The sequence below is a fragment of the Lithobates pipiens genome, unplaced genomic scaffold (assembly GCF_037356315.1).
Source record: "Lithobates pipiens isolate NorthernLeopardFrog02 unplaced genomic scaffold, aLitPip1_a1.2 Scaffold_4, whole genome shotgun sequence".
NCBI classification, from domain to species: Eukaryota; Metazoa; Chordata; class Amphibia; order Anura; family Ranidae; genus Lithobates; species Lithobates pipiens.
The window spans coordinates 451,879-470,955 of NW_027507852.1; the positions used below are offsets into that span (position 1 = coordinate 451,879).

Here is a 19,077-nt window from a genome sequence, read left to right on the forward strand (position 1 = left end):
TTTTGGTATAAATGGCCCTAGTCACTGGTTTGCGGCAGTCTAGAAGGGTCTTTATCACCATCTGAGAACCCCTGAGACCTCAACAGCTGTTCCTCAGATACTACGCTGTTAGTCCGAGGGTTCCTACCCGAGGGTGCCGGATTGGTCCCTGCATGACCAGATGTTCCCTCACAGGGAGAAGAATTTGGGGATATATGGCGAGCCTCCTTAGGCTGGAGAACCAGGCTCTCCCCTGCCAAAATGGAGCTGCCAGATTTAGGGCAGTCTTCTCACTCAGGAACTTCTGTAGAACTGCAAATATAAATCTTACTGGAGGAAAGGCATAGCAAAGGCTGAACTCCCATGCATTGGCAAAGGCATCTATCCCCTTGGCTCGATCCTTGGATGCATGGAGAAGAACTGGGTTACCTTTCTGTTGCTACAATTTAAAATCAGCGCTCAGTGGAACTCAACATAAATACAATCAATTAAAAATATCACATTTAATCAAAAGAGAAGCACAGAGGTAAAGTCATTAATATCCAGCACAACAGTGAGGGATGTACTTATTGCACAGTCAAGTAAAAATCTAAAAGTAGGAATAAAGTAATAGTACACTGTGCCGCCTTCCTTTGGGAAACAAGGGGTTAACTCTCGGCTATAGATCTATTACCAGGTAGCCAAAGCATAGAGGACTCATAGCGCCATGTTGCAGTAACTTGGCAATTCACTTATTGCAGGCTGCTGTCCACTTAAAAAACACGTGCGCCATTTTAATCTCAAGTTGAGATGACCAGGGATCAGACAGCGCTCCGCCAAGACAGTCACCAGAGTACCTCTATTCACGATGAGCGGCGTCCTATAGTGTATGTCCGGGAGACATCGGATTGGCGTCCCATGACCCCCGCCGTGTGGTGAAGAGGGGAGGAGCCTGAGTCGCCGGGAATGACCAGAAAAGGACAACCACTACCGTTTGGAAAATGGAGCTCCCGTTCGGAAGGAAAGGGCGGTCAGTGAAGCTCAGTAAGTTGCCGTGATGACCGTGACTGACACGTTTCGTGCGCCTGCGCTTTGTTAAAGTCCACGGTCGTCGCGGCAACTTAAAAAGCTGAAAATTGGCCTGGGCAGGAAGGGGGTTTAATGTGCCCTGTAGGCAAGTGGTTAAAAGCTTTTACAAAGCTGCTTGACGTTGATTGAAATTTTTGAAATAAAAAGCCTTGTAGAAACTTGCTGTACATATTGTTTATACAACATGAATTCCATAGGTACAAGGCCTCAAATTTCTTGTGCACTGCCATGAAGCGTTTTTACAGCAACATTTTCACATCAATGCCATAAAGAAAAGCCAGGAAACATTGACCTCTCAATGGATTTCAAGTGCTAAAATTAGGTCATCAGAATTTTGGTATCCAACCCACAGGAACCCATGTAAACAGAACGCCAATTTTAGGCTTAATGAGGCAGCTTTACCTGTGACATTTGGTTTTCCTTGTACAGTGCCAAAGCTTTCAGATATTCCTTTTTAGCTGCCTCAGTTTTTCGTTTATAAACCTAGGGGGGGGGAAGAGAAAAAAAAAAACACACCATGTCAATTGCCATTGTAACACATATTAATTGTAATTTTTTTTGGCTTATTTTATACAATTCTATAAATTCCCCAACAGTAGACGGCTTACACCACATTAAAATACACCTGTAAATTAAATCAATTACATTAAGAATAGTAAGGATAACGTGTAACACTGAACCGTGAAAACATTGCACATAAAGCATAGCACAGAACTAAATACATGCAAGTCCCCGGGTTACAACCAAGATAGTTTTGTTCTCAAGTTAAAACAAGTATATTTTTTAAGTAAAATCCCAGCCAAAAGAAATAAAAAACTACTTTTTTTTTGGGGATAGCATAGGGAACAGGTAACACCCCAGTAACATTTGTTTTGCCGTCTGTGCCCCTGTTCAGATGATTTCACCTGACTTTCGGTCCCTGTGACAATTAGATTATGAAGAATGTGGGTTTTTCTAGAAACAAGGATTGGTGATAAAGCTTCAGTGGAGACACCTTTTCCCATGATAACTCTAATACTGCGTACACACGATCGGAATTTCCGACAGGAACTGTTCGATGTGAGCTTGTTGTCGGAAAGTCCAACCGTGTGTATGCTCCATCGAACGTTTGCTGTCGGAATTTCCGCACAAATGTTTCAGAGCAGGTTCTCAAATTTTCTGACAACTTTACTTGTTTTCAGAAAGTGTACACAAGTCCGTCGCACAAAAGTTCACGCATGCTCGGAATCAAGCGGAAGGAGCCGCACTTGCTACTGAACTTCCTTTTTCTCGGCTCGTCGTATGTCTTGTACGTCACCGCTTTCTTACGTTCGGAATTTCCGACAACATTTGTGTGACCGTGTGTATCCAAGACAAATTTGAGCCAACATCCTTCGGAAAAAAATCCACGGTTTTGTTGTCGGAAATTCCATTAGTGTGTATGCAGGATAAGGCTACTTTCATACTGGGGCAGGGGGGCGCTAGTGCTAAAGCAACGCTAATTTTAGCGGTGCGCTTTTTGAATCCCCGCTAACGGCAGAAAAAAGGGTTCAAAGCGCCTGCTAAGCATTTGGCAGGCGCTTCAGCAGCGGTGCCCATTGATTTCAATTGCAGGGGCAGTGGAGGAGCGCCGCTCCAGCACTGCCCGAAAGATGCTTGCTAACGTCCTGCAAGCACACCGCCCCAGTGTGAAAGCACTCGGGCTCTCACACAGGGGCTGCAGGGGAGGCGTATTTCAGGAGCTATTTTTAGCTGAAAAGCACCTGAAAACCGCTCCAGTGTGAAAGGGGTCTTACAGGTGAACGTTTCCCTTCCTAGGGGTAGATTTCATCTCACTTCCTGTTGTCTCCCTCCGTTTGTAAGTTAAAGGGTTGTAACTGAGGGACTGTCTGTAGTAAAGCTTTTCAAAAGATTACCTGTTTCTGCTCTTCTCCAAGGCTGTCCCACATAGAGGCCACAATTTTAGACACCTCCCCAAACGTGGCATTAGGATTTTGTCCCTTAATGGCAGCCTGCGTGTCACGAAAAAATAGAGCATATGCAGAAAGAGGTTTTTGAGGCTCATTAGGATCTTTCTTCTTTCTTTTCTTAGAAGCTTTCGGTTTCTTGGTTTGTTCCACAACAATATTCTTAGGAGCAGTTATCTGTGAAGTACAACAGCCGACATTAGCATTCTCAAAAACAGCCCATATTTTAACAAAAGCGATTTGGAAATAATTATACTAACCCTTCTAAAGTCTTCCATGTCTTCATCGTGCAAAGAGCTTGTTGGCGAGGGAGTAGGTGACAGGTGATCCTCAGGAGACTGGACCGGAGGCAAAATAGTACCACCACCAAGGCTCAAACCAAGTTGGGTGCTCAGCTCTGATTGATCAATAGTTGTAAGCTGACTGTGAGCCAGAAGACCAGAGGATAAATCGGTCATCGAAACATCTATGGTAACTGGTGGGTTGGCACTGTACGTGGTAACAATGGGATGATCCAAATCCTGCATACAGACAAAAGCAATCAAACATCCTATTTTGTTTTAAGTGTAATAAACAGATTACGGTGCTGCAGGACTGAATGTTTACCATGGTTAATCCGGTTCCAAGCAGTCCACCAGTCTGTTCTATTACTTCATGGGACATTTCCACTGGCATGTCCAAAGTCTGAACTCCATACTGGGCTGCAAATGCTCCTTGCTGAACAGTTGTATGATCCCCAAGGTCATCAAAGTGTCCAACTACATCAGTGACTGCCAGGGATGGGTCAGAATCTAAGGATATGGGAGGGATCTCAAACTCCTCATCCCCTAGGCTTGGTGTATGAAAGGTCTACAGAAAGATAATAAAAAATAGGGACATGCTTTAGTATTAAAACATGTTAGCTTTTAACTGCCAACCATATTAGAAATACTGTTTCCCCAGTCCTACTCTTGCCAGTAGGTAAAAAAAAAAAAAAAAAAAAAAAAAAATGTAAAAAATGGTACACTAAGCATTAAGAAGGGCCCTCTCAAAAAGGAATATCATAGATACATGCAGAGTATGGTAGGCTATATCAGCCACTGACCTATTATACACGTTAAATATAATTTTAGAAGTAAAAACTTCCTTCCATAATTCCTAGCTCAGTTTCTGCTTTACGCCATGTTTTAGCACAATACTGAATATTAAAAAAAAAAAAAAATTTCCAACAAAGAACATCAAAAGCTCATAATGACCAAAAGCACATGTACTGCCCTTGAAATTCAAATACAGCTATATCACTCAGTCTCAAAGATACAGGAAACAATCAGGGGGTTTAATTTGTTGGCATGAGAAAAAAAAAAAAAAAAAAAAAAAAGGTGGTCAAGCCCTTTAAAATATACCTACCGTGAGAGAAGGGGGCATGCTTTTGCTGACCTAAGTCAGTCAGTGTGTCTCCAGTGGCCAGAACACACAGCAATTATTGCCAGCGGCTATAATCACATAAAAATAATCCAACATGCTCAGCCTGCCCATACACGGTTTGAATCTCAGCTGGTCCCTGCTAAACGAGCCGAGATTCGAACAGTCTATGGCAGGCTTAAGTCACCACACTATGAGAAGCATGTGCATCAAGACCCCTTTCAAACTGGGGTGTTTTTCAGGCACTATAGTGTTAGAAATAGTGCCTGCAAAACCACCCTAAAACAGCTGTTCCATTTACTCCAGTGTGAAAGCCCTCAGCGTTGCGCTAGCAGGGCGTCAGAAAAAGTCATGCCAGCAGCTTCTTTGGAGCAGTGAAGGAGCAGTGAAGTTCACCGCTCCTTCCCATTGAAATCAATGGAGCGGTGCTGTCATACCTCTGGCAAAACGCCGCTGCGGCTGCATTTTGCGGGCGGATTTAACCCCTTTTCACCCGCTAGTGGGGGTTAAAACCGACCTGCTAGCAGCCGAATAGTGCCGCTTTACCGCTGTATAAATAACTTAGGATCTACTTGTTCTAGGTCAGCAACTAAAAATATTCAAGCAGCTAGCAATACAACAAAAACAGAAGCTCATTCAAGAAAATGAAAAAAATTCTACCTTGGTATACAAAACACGTTAATTTTTCTTGGATGACCAGACCAATAGTTAAAGTGTATCAAATATATTGCAGTTTACCAATCCCTTAACATAGGAGCTGCTATTGCTTTCCATTTTTAGCTTCTAGTTTCACCTGGTGATCCAGCCAGTGACACGCTTCCTGTCTTATGGGGTCTCCACTCACGATGGAGGAACACAGGAGACACCTTTGGACAGCAGCACTATGTATCTGAGGTACTGTTAGATGCACTAGCAGAAATAGAGCCATTTTTACAGGGGCATTCCCATCAGGTCTGTGCGTCTATTTTTCAGGTGAGCCCGATCAGAAGAGCTATGTGGGGCTATGAGTAGGCTGATGTAAACAGACTGGTGTCTATTTACACCCACCTATCTCACACACACACACACCTTTCCTCTTCAGTTCAGATTCAGCAGGGGACCCGCTAATGTATCCCCTGCTTAACAAAGCAGCTCCAATTGAAAAAGATAGACTTGACCAAACAAATTAAAGTTGAACTCCAGCTAAAAAATTTTAAGCAATTGCAGCAACATTTCCCCCCCCCCCCCCCCTTTGGGATAAATAAAAGGATGGCCATTGTAAGCACCCTGTCAGTGTTAATGGTTTGTCTTAACACTCCTTTCTTAGAAAGCTTGATCTGTTAAAGGAAGTTGATAAATAACTTACTGCACAGATAACCATGTGAAAATAAAAGGAACAAAAAAAAAAAAAAAGGGGGGGGGGGCTAAGAAAACCAATGCAGCCACCAAATATATATTTTTCTTGCTTCAAGAGGGTTTTCCATACCCATACAAGTCTACAGGCATAGAAAACCTGCTTTAAGCAGGTCAGAAACGTCAACACATCTGTCAATGGATTCTGCATGATCTCAGAACTGGTTCAAACTAATGCCATCAGTCCAAAGCCCTTCAACACAGGTCCCAAACTTTTTGGGGAATGTTCAGGCACTTTTAGGCCGTTTGACTGGGTGGAGCCGTGATGACGTCACTCCCTCGCATTGCACGTGGGAATCACAGCCACGGCACGGCTCTCTATGGATGGCACGCCGTTTAATTGAGAGTGCAGTGCGCATGTCCCAGTGACATCACTGGTGCTGCGCTAAATATCTCCTAAATGGCGCACGTTTAGGAGATATTTACTGTACCTACAAGTAAACCTTATTATAGTCTTACCTGTAGGTATAAATCAAAAAGCAGCATTTACTACCACTTCTTATGAGAGATGTACAAGCAAACTTGTTCATCAGCCTCCCAAAAGTGAACGAACATTTGGTCTGTGTACCCAAGCTTCTACTTTTGCCTGCCCAGTACAATTATCATGGGGGTTTCTGCATGAGGATTCACTTATTTTACATTCAAGATAATGCGGTAAGAGTAGGCAACCTGCTTTCCTTAAAGGCTGTACCCATGGGCGGAATATCGGGCCAAATATCAGGCGTTATCGGTGGTTCAATAGAAACTATAGCTGATTAATTCTAAATAGTTGTTATTTAGTTGATCTGGGAAAAAAAACAAACACACACCCACTGATCGCCGCCATTACTAGTAAAAAAATAAATATAAAAATGCCATAAAAAACTATCCCCTATTTTGTAGATGCTATAACTTTTGCGCAAACCAAACGCTTATTGCAATTTTTTTTACCAAAAATATGTAAAAGAATACGTATTGGCCTAAACTGAGGGGGAAAAAAAAAAAGTTGTTTTTTTTTATATATATTTTTGGGGAATATTTATTATAGCAAAAAGTAAAAAAAAAAAAAAAAATAGCTTTTTTCAAAATTGGTGCTCTCTCTTGTTTATAGCGCAAAAAAGAAACACCGCAGAGGTGATCAAATACCAGCAAAAGAAAGTTCTATCTGTGGGGAAAAAAGGACATCAATTTTGTTTGGGTACAACGTCCCAAGACCACGCAATTGTCAGTTAAAGCGACGCAGTGCCGAATCGCAAAAAGTGATCTGGTCTTTGGCCAGCCAAATGGTCCGGGGCTCAAGTGGTTAATACAGCATTTCCCCCCCATTCATGTTAAATAAGTGCTCAGAGCTGTCAAAAAATAAAAAATAAAAGTGCCTCAGCTGGCAAATGTTTAACAGTGATAAAGAGAAATAATGCATCTCATGGTTCTTTTAGATCACAGGAATGAACTTCGGTCTGCAAGATCCCTTTCACACTGGGGGCCGAAGAAAGGGTTAATAGTGCCTGTGTTGCAGCTCTTGCAGGACTTTTTTCCTGTCCTGCAAAGCACACCACCCCAGTCTGAAAAGCACTCAGGCTTTCACACGGGGTGGCTTGAGAGGCGCTTTTTAGGTGCTATTTTTAGTGCTAAAACATCTGAAAAGCACCCCAGCGTGAAAAGGGGTCTAAATAATGTCCGTTTAACTACTTAAAAAAAAAAAAAAAAAAAAAAATTTAAAATTAAAAGTCAGCAGCTGCAAACACTGCAGCTGCTGACTTAATAAGCACACTTACCTGTCCAGGGAGCCCGCGATGTCGGCCACCCTAGCCCGACCCGTCCCTCGGCTCTCGGGTCCTGGCGCCGCCATTCCTTCTAAGGGAAACAGGCAGTGGAGCCTTACGGCTTCACTGCCCATTTCCTACTGCGCATGCACGAGTCGTGCAGCGCTTTGTGAATGGGATGCGCTGTGTTCTGGAACACACAGTTCCCAGAACACACAGTGCCCCATTACCCAGAAGACAACGCGACGAGGAGAGAAGAAAGAAGATCTCCACGGAAGAGCAAGATTAGGATTATGTGCCTAGCAACAGGCATTTCTGGCAAGTTAAAATCTGTATTTTTTGCTAGAATATTATTTAGAAACGCCAATATATATATTTATTTTATTTTTATTTTTTATTTTTTAGCAGAGACCCTAGAGAATAAAATGGAGATCATTGCAATCTTTTATGTCACACTGTATTTGTACAGTGGTCTTTCGAAAGAAATTTTTTCTTAGGAAAACATGCACTTCAATGGATTAGTTAGACTCTGCCTGTCAGAATACAAAACAGCTCAGTGGGGGAGATTGCTGTACTAACATCAGATAATTAGTACAGCAGCTCCTACCAATCCCCCCATGGCAGCCAAAAAATAAATAAATAGCTAGTGTGTGTACCAGGTTTTAGACTCTTATGATTCAGCCCATCAGCATCCATGCAGAGGCGTAACTAGAAATCACAGGGCCCCATTGCAAAAATGTTGTCTGGGCCCCCCTCACACAAAAAATAAATACAATAATATCATTATTAATAATAATAATAATAATAATGATGATGATGATCTAATGCCATTGAACAACAGATTACCACAGTCATTAAGCACAGTACCCAGGCAACAGCTTATATCGAACAACAAAGTATGCAGTATACTGTATGCAGCCCTTGAAGGACACACATGCATACCCCATCAGCACAAACACCCCTACCTCAGTGCAGACCCCCAGCATTACAGACCGCCCCCCCCCCCCAGCAGTACAGACACCCCCACAGTGCAGAGCTCCCCCTAGTGGTGCAGACCCCCCCCCCTCCTCAGTAATGCAGACCCACCCCAGCAGTATAGACCACCCCCCCTTACATACCTCAGAACAGCGCTGACAGTCTCCAGATACACACAGCTGTGTGTGTCCCTGGAGGCTCGAGTGCAGGCTCCTCCTCCTCCTCTGTGGATGTAAACAGAGAGGAGGTGGCTTCAGTCCGTGCCGCTGAGGGGCACAGCGGCACGAGGCACAGCAAGCGGTGTTAGTGGTGCAGCTGCCACTACCCATGGGCGTGACCCGGTGCGGCTCACACCCACCTAGCAACGCCACTCACCAGGCTTCATGGGTCGCTATGGCGGCAGTTCTGCCACTGCATCCATGCATTTATAAAATATACAAGCTTCCTGTTGAGAAATATATATATTATACACACCTATCATATTGCGAGTAACGCGGTTTACGAGCGTTTAGCAATAAGAGCTATTTTTTAAAAATCCTGAAACGCAAAACGAGCACGATTCAAGCCTCTGTGGTGTGCAGTACAACATCTGGCCAGAGGTGCGGGGGGCACTGACGACACTCAGAAACACTCAGTTCCAAGTGTATTCAAGCGGCTCCGACGCCCCCCCCCCCCCCACCTCTGGTTACATGTGGTACTGCATACACTAGCAGTGCCACAGGAACGCATTATCTGAGTTTCCATTATTACCTATGGGGACACTCGCTTTGATATACAAGCGTTCTGGAACGAATTATGCTCGTAATCCAAGGTATGTATATGTATATTATACACACATACACACACACGGGTTTATTTTAAGCCTAAATGCAGTCAGAATAACCAGAGAGATAATAAATAAAACAGAAACACTCGCACATGGGACATAACCTGCAGTCAGTAGAAGGTGTCCCTTGTGTTCTTCCGTTTTTAAATTTTTGCTGCACTTAGCCTAGGTTTCCACTATTGCGACCTGAAAGTCACACGATTTTGATGCAACTTGACGCAATGCCTGTGTATTCTTGAGGTCTATGAACCTCAAATCGCATCAAAGCCAGATCAAAATAGTACAGGGACTACTTTGAAGTCGCTACGGCTTAAAGTCGCACAGATATGAATGGTAATCATTCACAATCATGGGGTATGACTTGTCATGCGACTTTGCAGTCCCAAGTTGCAAGAAAAGTTGCACAAGTGAGAACAGAGCCTTAGGCTTTAAATAGGATAGCTCTGAAAATCATCATGATTATCAATGTTAATCATATAAAACATGTAATTTCCATAATGTGTATGGAAAGCCGGTAGGGATGCACAGCTATACACCAGTGCACTTTGTTTCCTCCATAGAACATTTCATGTTGTGATATTGAGTCACAGTCATGTGTGGTTTTGCAAAACAAATACTCTAATCATCTTACTAATCCAGCTATACTATATTTTTTTAAACATTGCTAAAAATTGTGTAATTCTGGCAAAGCATTATTCCAATGAAAACTTTCAGCTGAATGACTTTGAATACATTTGAAACAAACAGAACGAAGGCTTACCCCAAAGCTTGCGTCTCGGTTGTTTTGTCTGCTCTGTCCTGAAGGCTACTTCCCTAATTCTTCTACACTACAGTGTTCTGTCTGCTCACATGACCCGTCCAATCAGCTCGTTACACATTCATTTCAACTTATCTGCTAACACTTCCTCTTTCCTTTCCACAACACATTCTATCCTATAGCTCTTCTGCCACCACCTCAAATAGATTGGATTTAGCTGGAACCTTTTAAAATGCACATTCCATTGCATAAAACAACAGAGTAGAACGTGTTAATTGCAACATTCTAAAAAGGCAATCTAGTTTGTATCACTCCCCAGCTCACAGTTATTACAGATGACATGCTACACTCGACAGCATAGATTTTATTCATGGCATGAAAAAATAAATAAAATAATAGATTATTTGTGGCAATTAAACTCAGGCCTAAACACTTGATGCCGATAAACGCACCTAAGCGCACCTTAATGCGTTACACAACTTTACAAGCGCTAGGCGTTTTTTTTGCTGCCAGGAGGAAAGGCTTTTAGGAGACTTTCCAAAATGTCCTGTGTGCATAAGGCCTAAATATAAATCAGTGAGGCATGTAACCACTAAAATATTTGAGCCAAAATTTTTTTTTTTCTTTTAACCATTGAAATAAATTCACAGGCATTATTAAACAAGTGCCAAGTGGTTTTTTTCTGCCAAAACACCTCTGCTCCTGGATGCACTGGCAGGGTTTTTTTTCCCCGCTTCTAAAAGCCCTGCCTCCAAGCGCACATAAACCACCAAGTACGCTTGGAAGTACAGTTGCTCTAAATCTAAGGGGTAGATCTGAAATGAGGGGAAGCTCTGCTGATTTTATCATCCAATCATGTACAAGCTAAAATGCCGTTTTTTTTATTTTCCTTGCATGTCCCCCTTAGATCTACAGTGACTGCACTTCTAAGGTCACTTTCAGTGCAATTTCAAGTGCACTTTGCTCTTGTAGTGCAAAGTGGATTTGCCTTTAGTAAATGACCCCCATAGGCCAACATGCAGGGGAGTTCAAAAGCAGGGGGGAGAACACACACTGCAAAAACATCCCGTGTGCATGGGACTTAAAGAGATCCCATTTCTATTAGGACACTGTTGTACAGGCTCATCTGCTTTATTAAAATGGCTTACTCTAATTTCACTGTACATGTTAAGCTTTTCACAGTGTGCATTTGAAGCTACAAGTCAGAAAATGCCTCAGTGCCTGGCTGAACGTCCAGCCTCATCTAGCTTTTATTCTAGCCTGGTACACACATTAGGGCTTGTTTTGTTCAACTCAGCGGGAAGGAAATATGAGGAGGTTGTACTAACTAAGCAGTGTTAGTAAAGTGATCTTCTTGCCGTGCTTTTGAGGGGGGGGCACCCCCCCCCCCAGATGCCAATCAGCTGCTGGTTTTCCAACAGAGCAAGCAGCTGTACACATGGGCAAAAAGTCTGCCAGTTTCCACTGTAAGGCTCAATTCACATCTATGCATGTTGCTTTTGAGTGTTTCTGCAGTGCTTTTTGTGGTGCTTGCTGCGTTTTTGGGGCACGCATTTTTTTTTTTTTTTTTTTTTATATGAGCCACTGGAATGTTTTCAGGAGGTGATGGGAGGGACTCTATGGCCTTGGACATTTCACTTCCAGTGCAGGCTGGAAACACTTTTAAAAAAGGTGAAAAAGGAAAAATACTTAGGGGAAACGTTTATGGTATATGTGAAAAAAATATTATATTATATATATATATATATATATATATATATATATATATATATATATATATATATATACACACTTTTATTTTATTTTTTTATTAAAAAGGGACAGTGTAAAAAGTAAAATAAAGTAAAGAGCCCCATCCCTCTATGTTTGCGTGCAGGAGCAAACGCATACGCAAGTCGCACACATATGTAAACAGCATTTGCACCACATGTGAGGTATCCCTGTGAACGTTAAAGCTAGAGCAATAATTCTTGCACTGGACCGCATCTAACTAACTCATTTAAAGCAATGCCTATGGAGATTTTTTAAGTGCCGCAGATTGTTGTCATTCCACGAGCATAACATCTTTCACATTTTATTTGAAAATAATTAGGATAGATATGGGATAGTAATATATCTTATATATACACACACACACACACACACACACACACACACAAAAGCGAGCGCAAATACTGTGACAAAAGAAAACACACAATCGCCATTTTATTCACTAGGGTCTCTAACAAAATAACAACGTTTGGCGGTTACGAGTAATTTTTCTAGCAAAAAATTACCGATTTATACTTGTAAACAAAAAGTGCCAGAAAAAGCCTGGTCTTAAAGTGGTTAAACTTCAGCTCTAAAAGGGTACTCACATAATCATTAAAGTCCGTACGCTGCTGTTTTTAAGGCAGGTCATAAATTTTGCCATATTCTTTCCTGTAACAAAGAAGCTAAATTCCCTCATCAACACAGTCAGCAGTGATGGGGGGAATCCCTCCCATGGAGCTATTGTGATCTCCTGGGGGGGGGGGGGGGGGGCGTCCCTGCCGCATGCAGACAGTGATTATTGCTAGCGGCTACAGCGGAATCGACTTGGGTATGATCAGCCTGTCAATTCCAATCTCGACAGGTCCCTGCTGAACCAGCCAAGATTTGAGCTATCTACTTAAGTTCTTTGGTTCATTGTACTGGAAACAGACCTTCCATATTTTCTGGGAGCATCAGAGGCCCTGTATTCCAGGAGGGACACACCTTTTTCTCCTATCCAGCCCTGACATCAAAGTTCAGCCTCCACCAAGCTGCAAACTTTGTCAAGGCAGACAGGGCAAAGCTCACCCAGCTGCTGCCAGAATCTTTGTTGACCTTGGAGCCAAGGGAGTAGCTGTGTCTCTATAACAAAGTCTCTGACACTACTGAAATGTCAGATTAGTGAAAAAAATAAATAAAAAAATAACCTATGATTACAGTGTTTTTTTTTCCCCCAACACAACAGGGAAAATGTTAAATAAAATAAAAGAAGTCTTGTCTTATTTTGTGATGTTTATCCTAAAGCAGAACTAAACCTTTTGATTTATCCATTTCTCAAAACGGCATGAGCATGCTGTGTATGATAGATTATACAATATTATTTTATCAGCCGATTTTGGTAAATCAGTCTTTCCCGCATGGGGCAAAAACTGTAAAAATACAGGTGGGGTTCAGTTAGGCTACTTTCACACTGAAGGCGTTTCAGCACTACAAATAGTAGCTGTAAAGCGCCATAAAAACGTGCTTTTACGCTGGGGAGGTGCGCTTGCAGGACGCTACAAGCGGCATCTTTGGGAGCGCTTTATCACAGCCTAAACCGCCCCTGGCCTTTGGAATGCATGGGCAGTGTTTCAGAAGCCCCGCAACACGGGCAAGCAGCGCTTTACTGCAAACGTGGTGCGACCCCAATGTGGAAGTAGCCTTAGTTCTTACCCAGCAAAGCAAATATTAATTGTTCTCATACCTTCTGGATCAGGTGTAAATTAACCACTTAAGGACTGCCTCACGCCGATGTACGTCGGCAGAATGGCACAGCTGGGCGCAAGCTCGTACCTGTACGTTGCCTTTTAAGTGCTCAGCCGTGGGTCGGGAGTGCGCTGCCGGCGGCACGCCCCGACCCGGTCCTGTGGCCGCGGGACCAGCGGACCCAATCGCCACTGGTGTCCCGCGATCACAGAGCTGAAGAATGAGCAGAGGTCTGTGTAAACAAACCTCTCCCCGTGCTTCTCTGTGTGGCTGTCACCGATCGTCTCTTCCCTTTTATAGGGAAGGACGATTAGTGACGTCACATGCCAGGTCACGCCCCCTACAATAAAAAAAAAACACACATAAGGTCATACATAACACCTACACTGCCCCCTAGTGGTTAACTCCTTCACTGCCAGTGTCATTTACACAGGAATCAGTGCATTTAAATAGCACTGATTGCTGTATAAATAACAATAGTCCCAAAAATGTGTCCGCCATAATGTCGTAGCCACAATAAAAAATAAATAAATAAATTGCTGATCGCCGCCATTACTAGTAAAAAAAAAATGCTATAAAAATATCCCCTATTTTGTAAACGCTACAACTCTTACGCAAAATCAATAAATCGCTAATTGCGATTTTTTTTTTTACCAAAAATATGTAGAATATGTATCGGCCTAAACGGAGTAAAAAAAAATATATATATTTTTTATATATTTTTGGGGATATTTATTATAGCAAAAAGTAAAAAATATTGCATTTTTTTCAAAATTGACGCTCTATTTTTGTTTATATCACAAAAAATAAAAACCGCAGAGGTGATCAAATACCACCAAAAGAAAGCTCTATTTGTGGGGGGAAAAAAAAGGACGTAAATTTTGTTTGGGAGCCGCGCAATTGTCAATAAAAGCGACACAGTGCCGAATCGCAAAAAGGGGCTTGGTCCTTTGGCTGCAAATTGGTCCGGGGCTGAAGTAGTTAAGGACATTACACAAATATATAAGGGGTTAAAAATCCTGACATGTTTGTTGCAAGATTACTTGTGCCAGCCTTTACCATATCCTCAAAGGTTTCCAAAACATTTTTTGTTAGAGAACTAAAGTATCATCCACTACTAAAGTGTTTAAGGCCACATGCACATTGGGCCTTTGCCCAGCTCCCCTGAACACCTTTCTCCTAACATAAGAGCAGTTTTTGTGTAAATGCATTTAGGCATGTCAAGCGCTTGGCTGGCAATTCATTCTATTGGTCAGAATTTATGCTAGCCATTAAAATGATTTAACGTTCAAGCATGAAGCGCATTAGTGCGCTTTTAGACGCATTTAAAGGCGTCAAGCATTTTTTTGCCAAAACGTTGCTGCCCCTAAACTCTCTGGCAGTGGGGTTTTTTCCTGTCTGGAAACACCAATGTGTGCATGATCATATAGACCAGCCTTATGCCGCGTACACACGATCAAACAAGCGGGTGGAAAAGTCCGGCAAACTCAAGTCCGCCAAACAATCCCCCCGTGTGTAGCCTCCGGCACACTTTTTTTGACCCGAAAGTACGGCGGACTTAGAATGTAGTTTTACACTCCAATCTTCCCGCCGGACTCGCATTTCGGCGGACAATCTGGCCGTGTGTATGCCAGTACTTTTGAAATGAACGGACTTTTCCCGCCCTGAGAAAAGTCCGCTCATTTCGAGCGGGTCTCCAGGTAGGCGGGGCCCGCGAAGGAGACGCTTGGTATGGACTTAAAGGGGAAGCCCAACGCCGAAAAAAAAAAATTAAAAAAAAAAAAAAAAAAAAAAAAAAATCGGCGTGGGGGTCCCCCCAAAGTCCACAACAGACCCTTGTCCGAGCACGCTACCCGGCCGGCCAGGAAAGGAGGGGCGAGCGAGCGCCCCCCCTCCTGAGCCGTACCAGGCCGCGCGCCCCCCCACCCCAAAGCACCTTGTCCCCATGTTGATGAGGACAAGGGCCTCTTCCCGACAACCCTGGCCGTTGATTGTCGAGGTCTGCGGGCGGGGGGCTTATCGGAATCCGGGAGCCCCCTTTAATAAGGGGGCCCCCGGATACCGGCCCCCCACCCTATGTGAATGAGTATGGGGTACAATGTACCCCTACCCATTCACCAGTGAAATAAAGTACAAAAATAAAAACACAACACACAAGATAAAATAATTTATTGCACAGCTCCGGGGGTCTTCCGTCTTCGGGGGTTCTTCTTGTAGCTCTTTTACAGGCGGTGGCCCGGTCTTCTGTCGCCGCCGCCTTCCATTCTTCTTCTTCTTCTCCTGGAGATGTTACCTCGACGTTCTCTCCGGCCGCAATGCCAGAGCTGCGACTTATATAGGGACAAGGGGTGGTGTCACATGGTGACCCCGCCCCCTTACGATGTCACAGTCCCGGAGGATGCTGGGACTGTCGCCATGTGACATCAACCCATGTGACATCGCCCCTTGTCCCTATATAAGTCGCAGCGCAGCGCGTCCCTGGCATTGCGGCCGGAGAGAATGTTGAGTCAACATCTCCAGGAGAAGAAGAAGAAGAAGAAGAAGAAGAACGGAAGGCGGCGGCGGCGACAGAAGACCGGGCCACCGCCTGTAAAAGAGCTATAAGAAGGCGCGGTGGCCCGGCAGAAGAACCGAAGAGGGGGACAAGACCCCCGAAGTCGGAAGAAGAGGCCGCGGCGACGAAGAAGAATGCCGGGCTCCTCCGCTAGTAAAAGAGCTACAAGAAGATAGCGGAGGAGTCCGGCAAGAAGACCCCCGAAGACGGAAGACCCCCGGAGCTGTGCAATAAATTATTTTATCTTGTGTGTTGTGTTTTTTTTTTGTACTTTATTTCACTGGTGAATGGGTAGGGGTACATTGTACCCCATACTCATTCACATAGGGTGGGGGGGCCGGTTTCCAGGGGCCCCCTTATTAAAGGGGGCTCCCGGATTCCGATAAGCCCCCCGCCCGCAGACCCCGACAACCAATGGCCAGGGTTGTCAGGAAGAGGCCCTTGTCCTCATCAACATAGGGACAAGGTGCTTTGGGGTGGGGGGGCCGTGCGGCCCCCCCTTCCCCAAGGCACCCCCCATGTTGAGGGCATGCGGCCTGGTACGGCTCAGGAGGGGGGGGGGGCGCTCGCTCGCCCCTCCTTTCCTGGCCGGCCGGGTAGCGTGCTCGGACAAGGGTCTGTTGTGGACTTTGGGGGGACCCCCACGCCGATTTTTTTCAGCGTTGGGGTTCCCCTTTAAGTCCATACCAGGCGGCGGGGCCAGCGACCTCTCCTTTGCGGGCCCCGCCTACCTGGAGACCCGCTCGAATTGAGCGGACTTTCCTCCGCGTGTGTGGGGGAGTCCGTTCATTTCAAAAGTAGGGCGGATAGTACGGCGGACTTAGTACGCCGTATTAGTCCGCTGAAAAAGTGCCGTGTGTGGGCAAGTAGCCCGTTCGGAAAGTCCGACGGACAGTCTGGCGGAAGTCCGCCAGACTAAGTACGTCGGACAGACGGCTACGTGTGTACGCGGCTTTACTCAACCTTTTCAACACACAGGAACCCTTGAAATAGTTCTGCTGTCTTGAAGAACCCCTGCTAAAAATTAGAAATCTACAACTCATGATACATTAGTGTGATGGTCAGTGGGAAGAATGGTCCTTACACTTGTGGTCATTGGGAAGAATTACCTGCTTACAGATAGCTAAAAAGATCAATTGTGTCAGTGGGAACTTATCTGAGAGGCAGAAATTGCCCAATGCTGAAGGAACCCCTAGCAACCCCTGGAGGAACCCTGGTTGAGAATCACCGATATAGACTAACAAAAAAAGTCAAAACAAAATAAACACGCCTAATGGAGTGTGCATGAGGACACTGGTGCGATGTGGAAACCCTGCAAATCCAGTGCATGTTCCTGCTTCGCACCTGAAATCACAGTGGTTCACACCGAGATCTGCAAACTGCTGGGGAGATCAATGTAAAGTTAATGACAGTTCGGAGAGCACAATGCAAACTGACATGGTGCGGGAATCGGATTGCATAGGTTCCATACCATCCAATTCCACTGCAGACAAAAAAAAAGGGGGGTCCTGCACCATTTTGGTGTGAATGCGATTTCAGCCAGTTTGTATGGCTGAAGTTGCATCGCACAGACATCGCATGTGATCTGCACAGCAATGCGGTGCGAATCAAATGCGATTTCTGTCATCGCACTAGTGTGAACCGCCACTTAATTATCATTTTATTCTGAATATAGCATGTGTTTAAGGGGTGCCACTACTAGATAAGGATTTTGATATGCTAATCTAGTATAACAGGGAACCTAAACCATAGAACACAAACAATGAAGGGGGTACTTTAGTTTACCTTTGTAAAAGATTAGGGCGATTTTAATATACAGATGCCACGCTTACCTCTGTCCCAGTCAGGAATGGGTGTCCTGAACCAGTGATGGTCAGGTAGCTGTCACTACCCCCTGGAAACTGCAAACAAAAATATGAAAAATTGTAAAATGTTGTTTAAAAACAATACTGCATACAGAACAGATAATATACACATTTAAATGCCTCTCTGTTATATATGAACCATAATCTTTGTATTACTTAAACTGCCTCTTATGCTTTAAAACACTAATACCTTAGAAATGTATACATGGGTGAACATCCAAAAAAAAAAAAAAAAACTAAAACACACGATATATACTATTATAAGATATTATACAAGCAAACCACCACTGCCCATGTACAATAAGGTCAATTTTGATTCATAATATAAATTTCACATTGTATCTTTATGCTTAATGTACACGGGAGGTTTTAAAACCTCTCCTGAACGACTGACTTGACAGATAGTAACCAACGATTAAAAACGTCTGTTTTGCCGCGTTTACAAGCCCCCCCCCCCTCCCCCAAATAGTCAAAAACATATCTTCATTAAAAAAGTCTGTAAAAGGAAATGCGGCTAAAGAGCAAGTTACCGCGTTTACAATCTGTTACAGGCATTTGGCGTTTCAAACGCCTCTGAACATCTGTCCTGAGCGCTTTTTTTGCTTTCTAAAAAATGCTTCTGAATTCAACTGCCTAGAAACGACTATATGGACCGTGTGTGGATATACTGATAAAATAACAGAGGAGGGTTCAGGGGCAGCTGAAAAAAAAAAAAAAAAAAACATCCGACTGCTCCTAAGGCTTAATGTACACAGATGTTTTTATAACCTCTCCTGAATGATTTAACTTGACATAAATAATATATATATATATATATATATATATATATATATATATATATATATATATATATATATATAATTATATCCTGAAGAGCACACACTATGTTTTTGAAATTTAAGGTTACACCCAAACTGCAGTTTGGTTTGGGTACAATTGTTCAAAATTTGGAACTCAGCATCAGTCTGCCTGGACTATAGGGTGTTCAGCCTGGCCATAGGGGGCATTGTCTCTTCTGGCAGAGATGGAACCACAGTCTGGTTGGATGCTTTAAGGTTACTCTCTCTCAGAACCCGCCCAGTGGGAGTGTCACTC

At 43.7% G+C, this 19,077-nt stretch overlaps 1 protein-coding gene across 4 annotated transcripts in view; it reads right to left on the bottom strand.

Moving 5' to 3' along the window:
* TOX4 (TOX high mobility group box family member 4) overlaps positions 1-19,077 on the bottom strand; it is a 66,445-nt gene that overhangs the window by 16,617 nt on the left and 30,751 nt on the right. For 2 of the 4 annotated variants that reach the window (XM_077466860.1, XM_077466857.1), the window contains exons 2-6: positions 17,950-18,018; positions 3,600-3,842; positions 3,254-3,514; positions 2,943-3,170; positions 1,450-1,530 (exon numbers count right to left, since the gene is read on the bottom strand). In XM_077466860.1, coding sequence (XP_077322986.1) covers positions 1,450-1,530; positions 2,943-3,170; positions 3,254-3,514; positions 3,600-3,668 — 639 coding nt within the window. In that variant the 5' untranslated portion in view covers positions 3,669-3,842; positions 17,950-18,018. Of the gene's footprint in view, positions 1-1,449; positions 1,531-2,942; positions 3,171-3,253; positions 3,515-3,599; positions 3,843-10,089; positions 10,211-17,949; positions 18,019-19,077 lie in introns of those variants that run through there. The other 2 variants (XM_077466859.1, XM_077466858.1) reach the window with 2 other exon arrangements.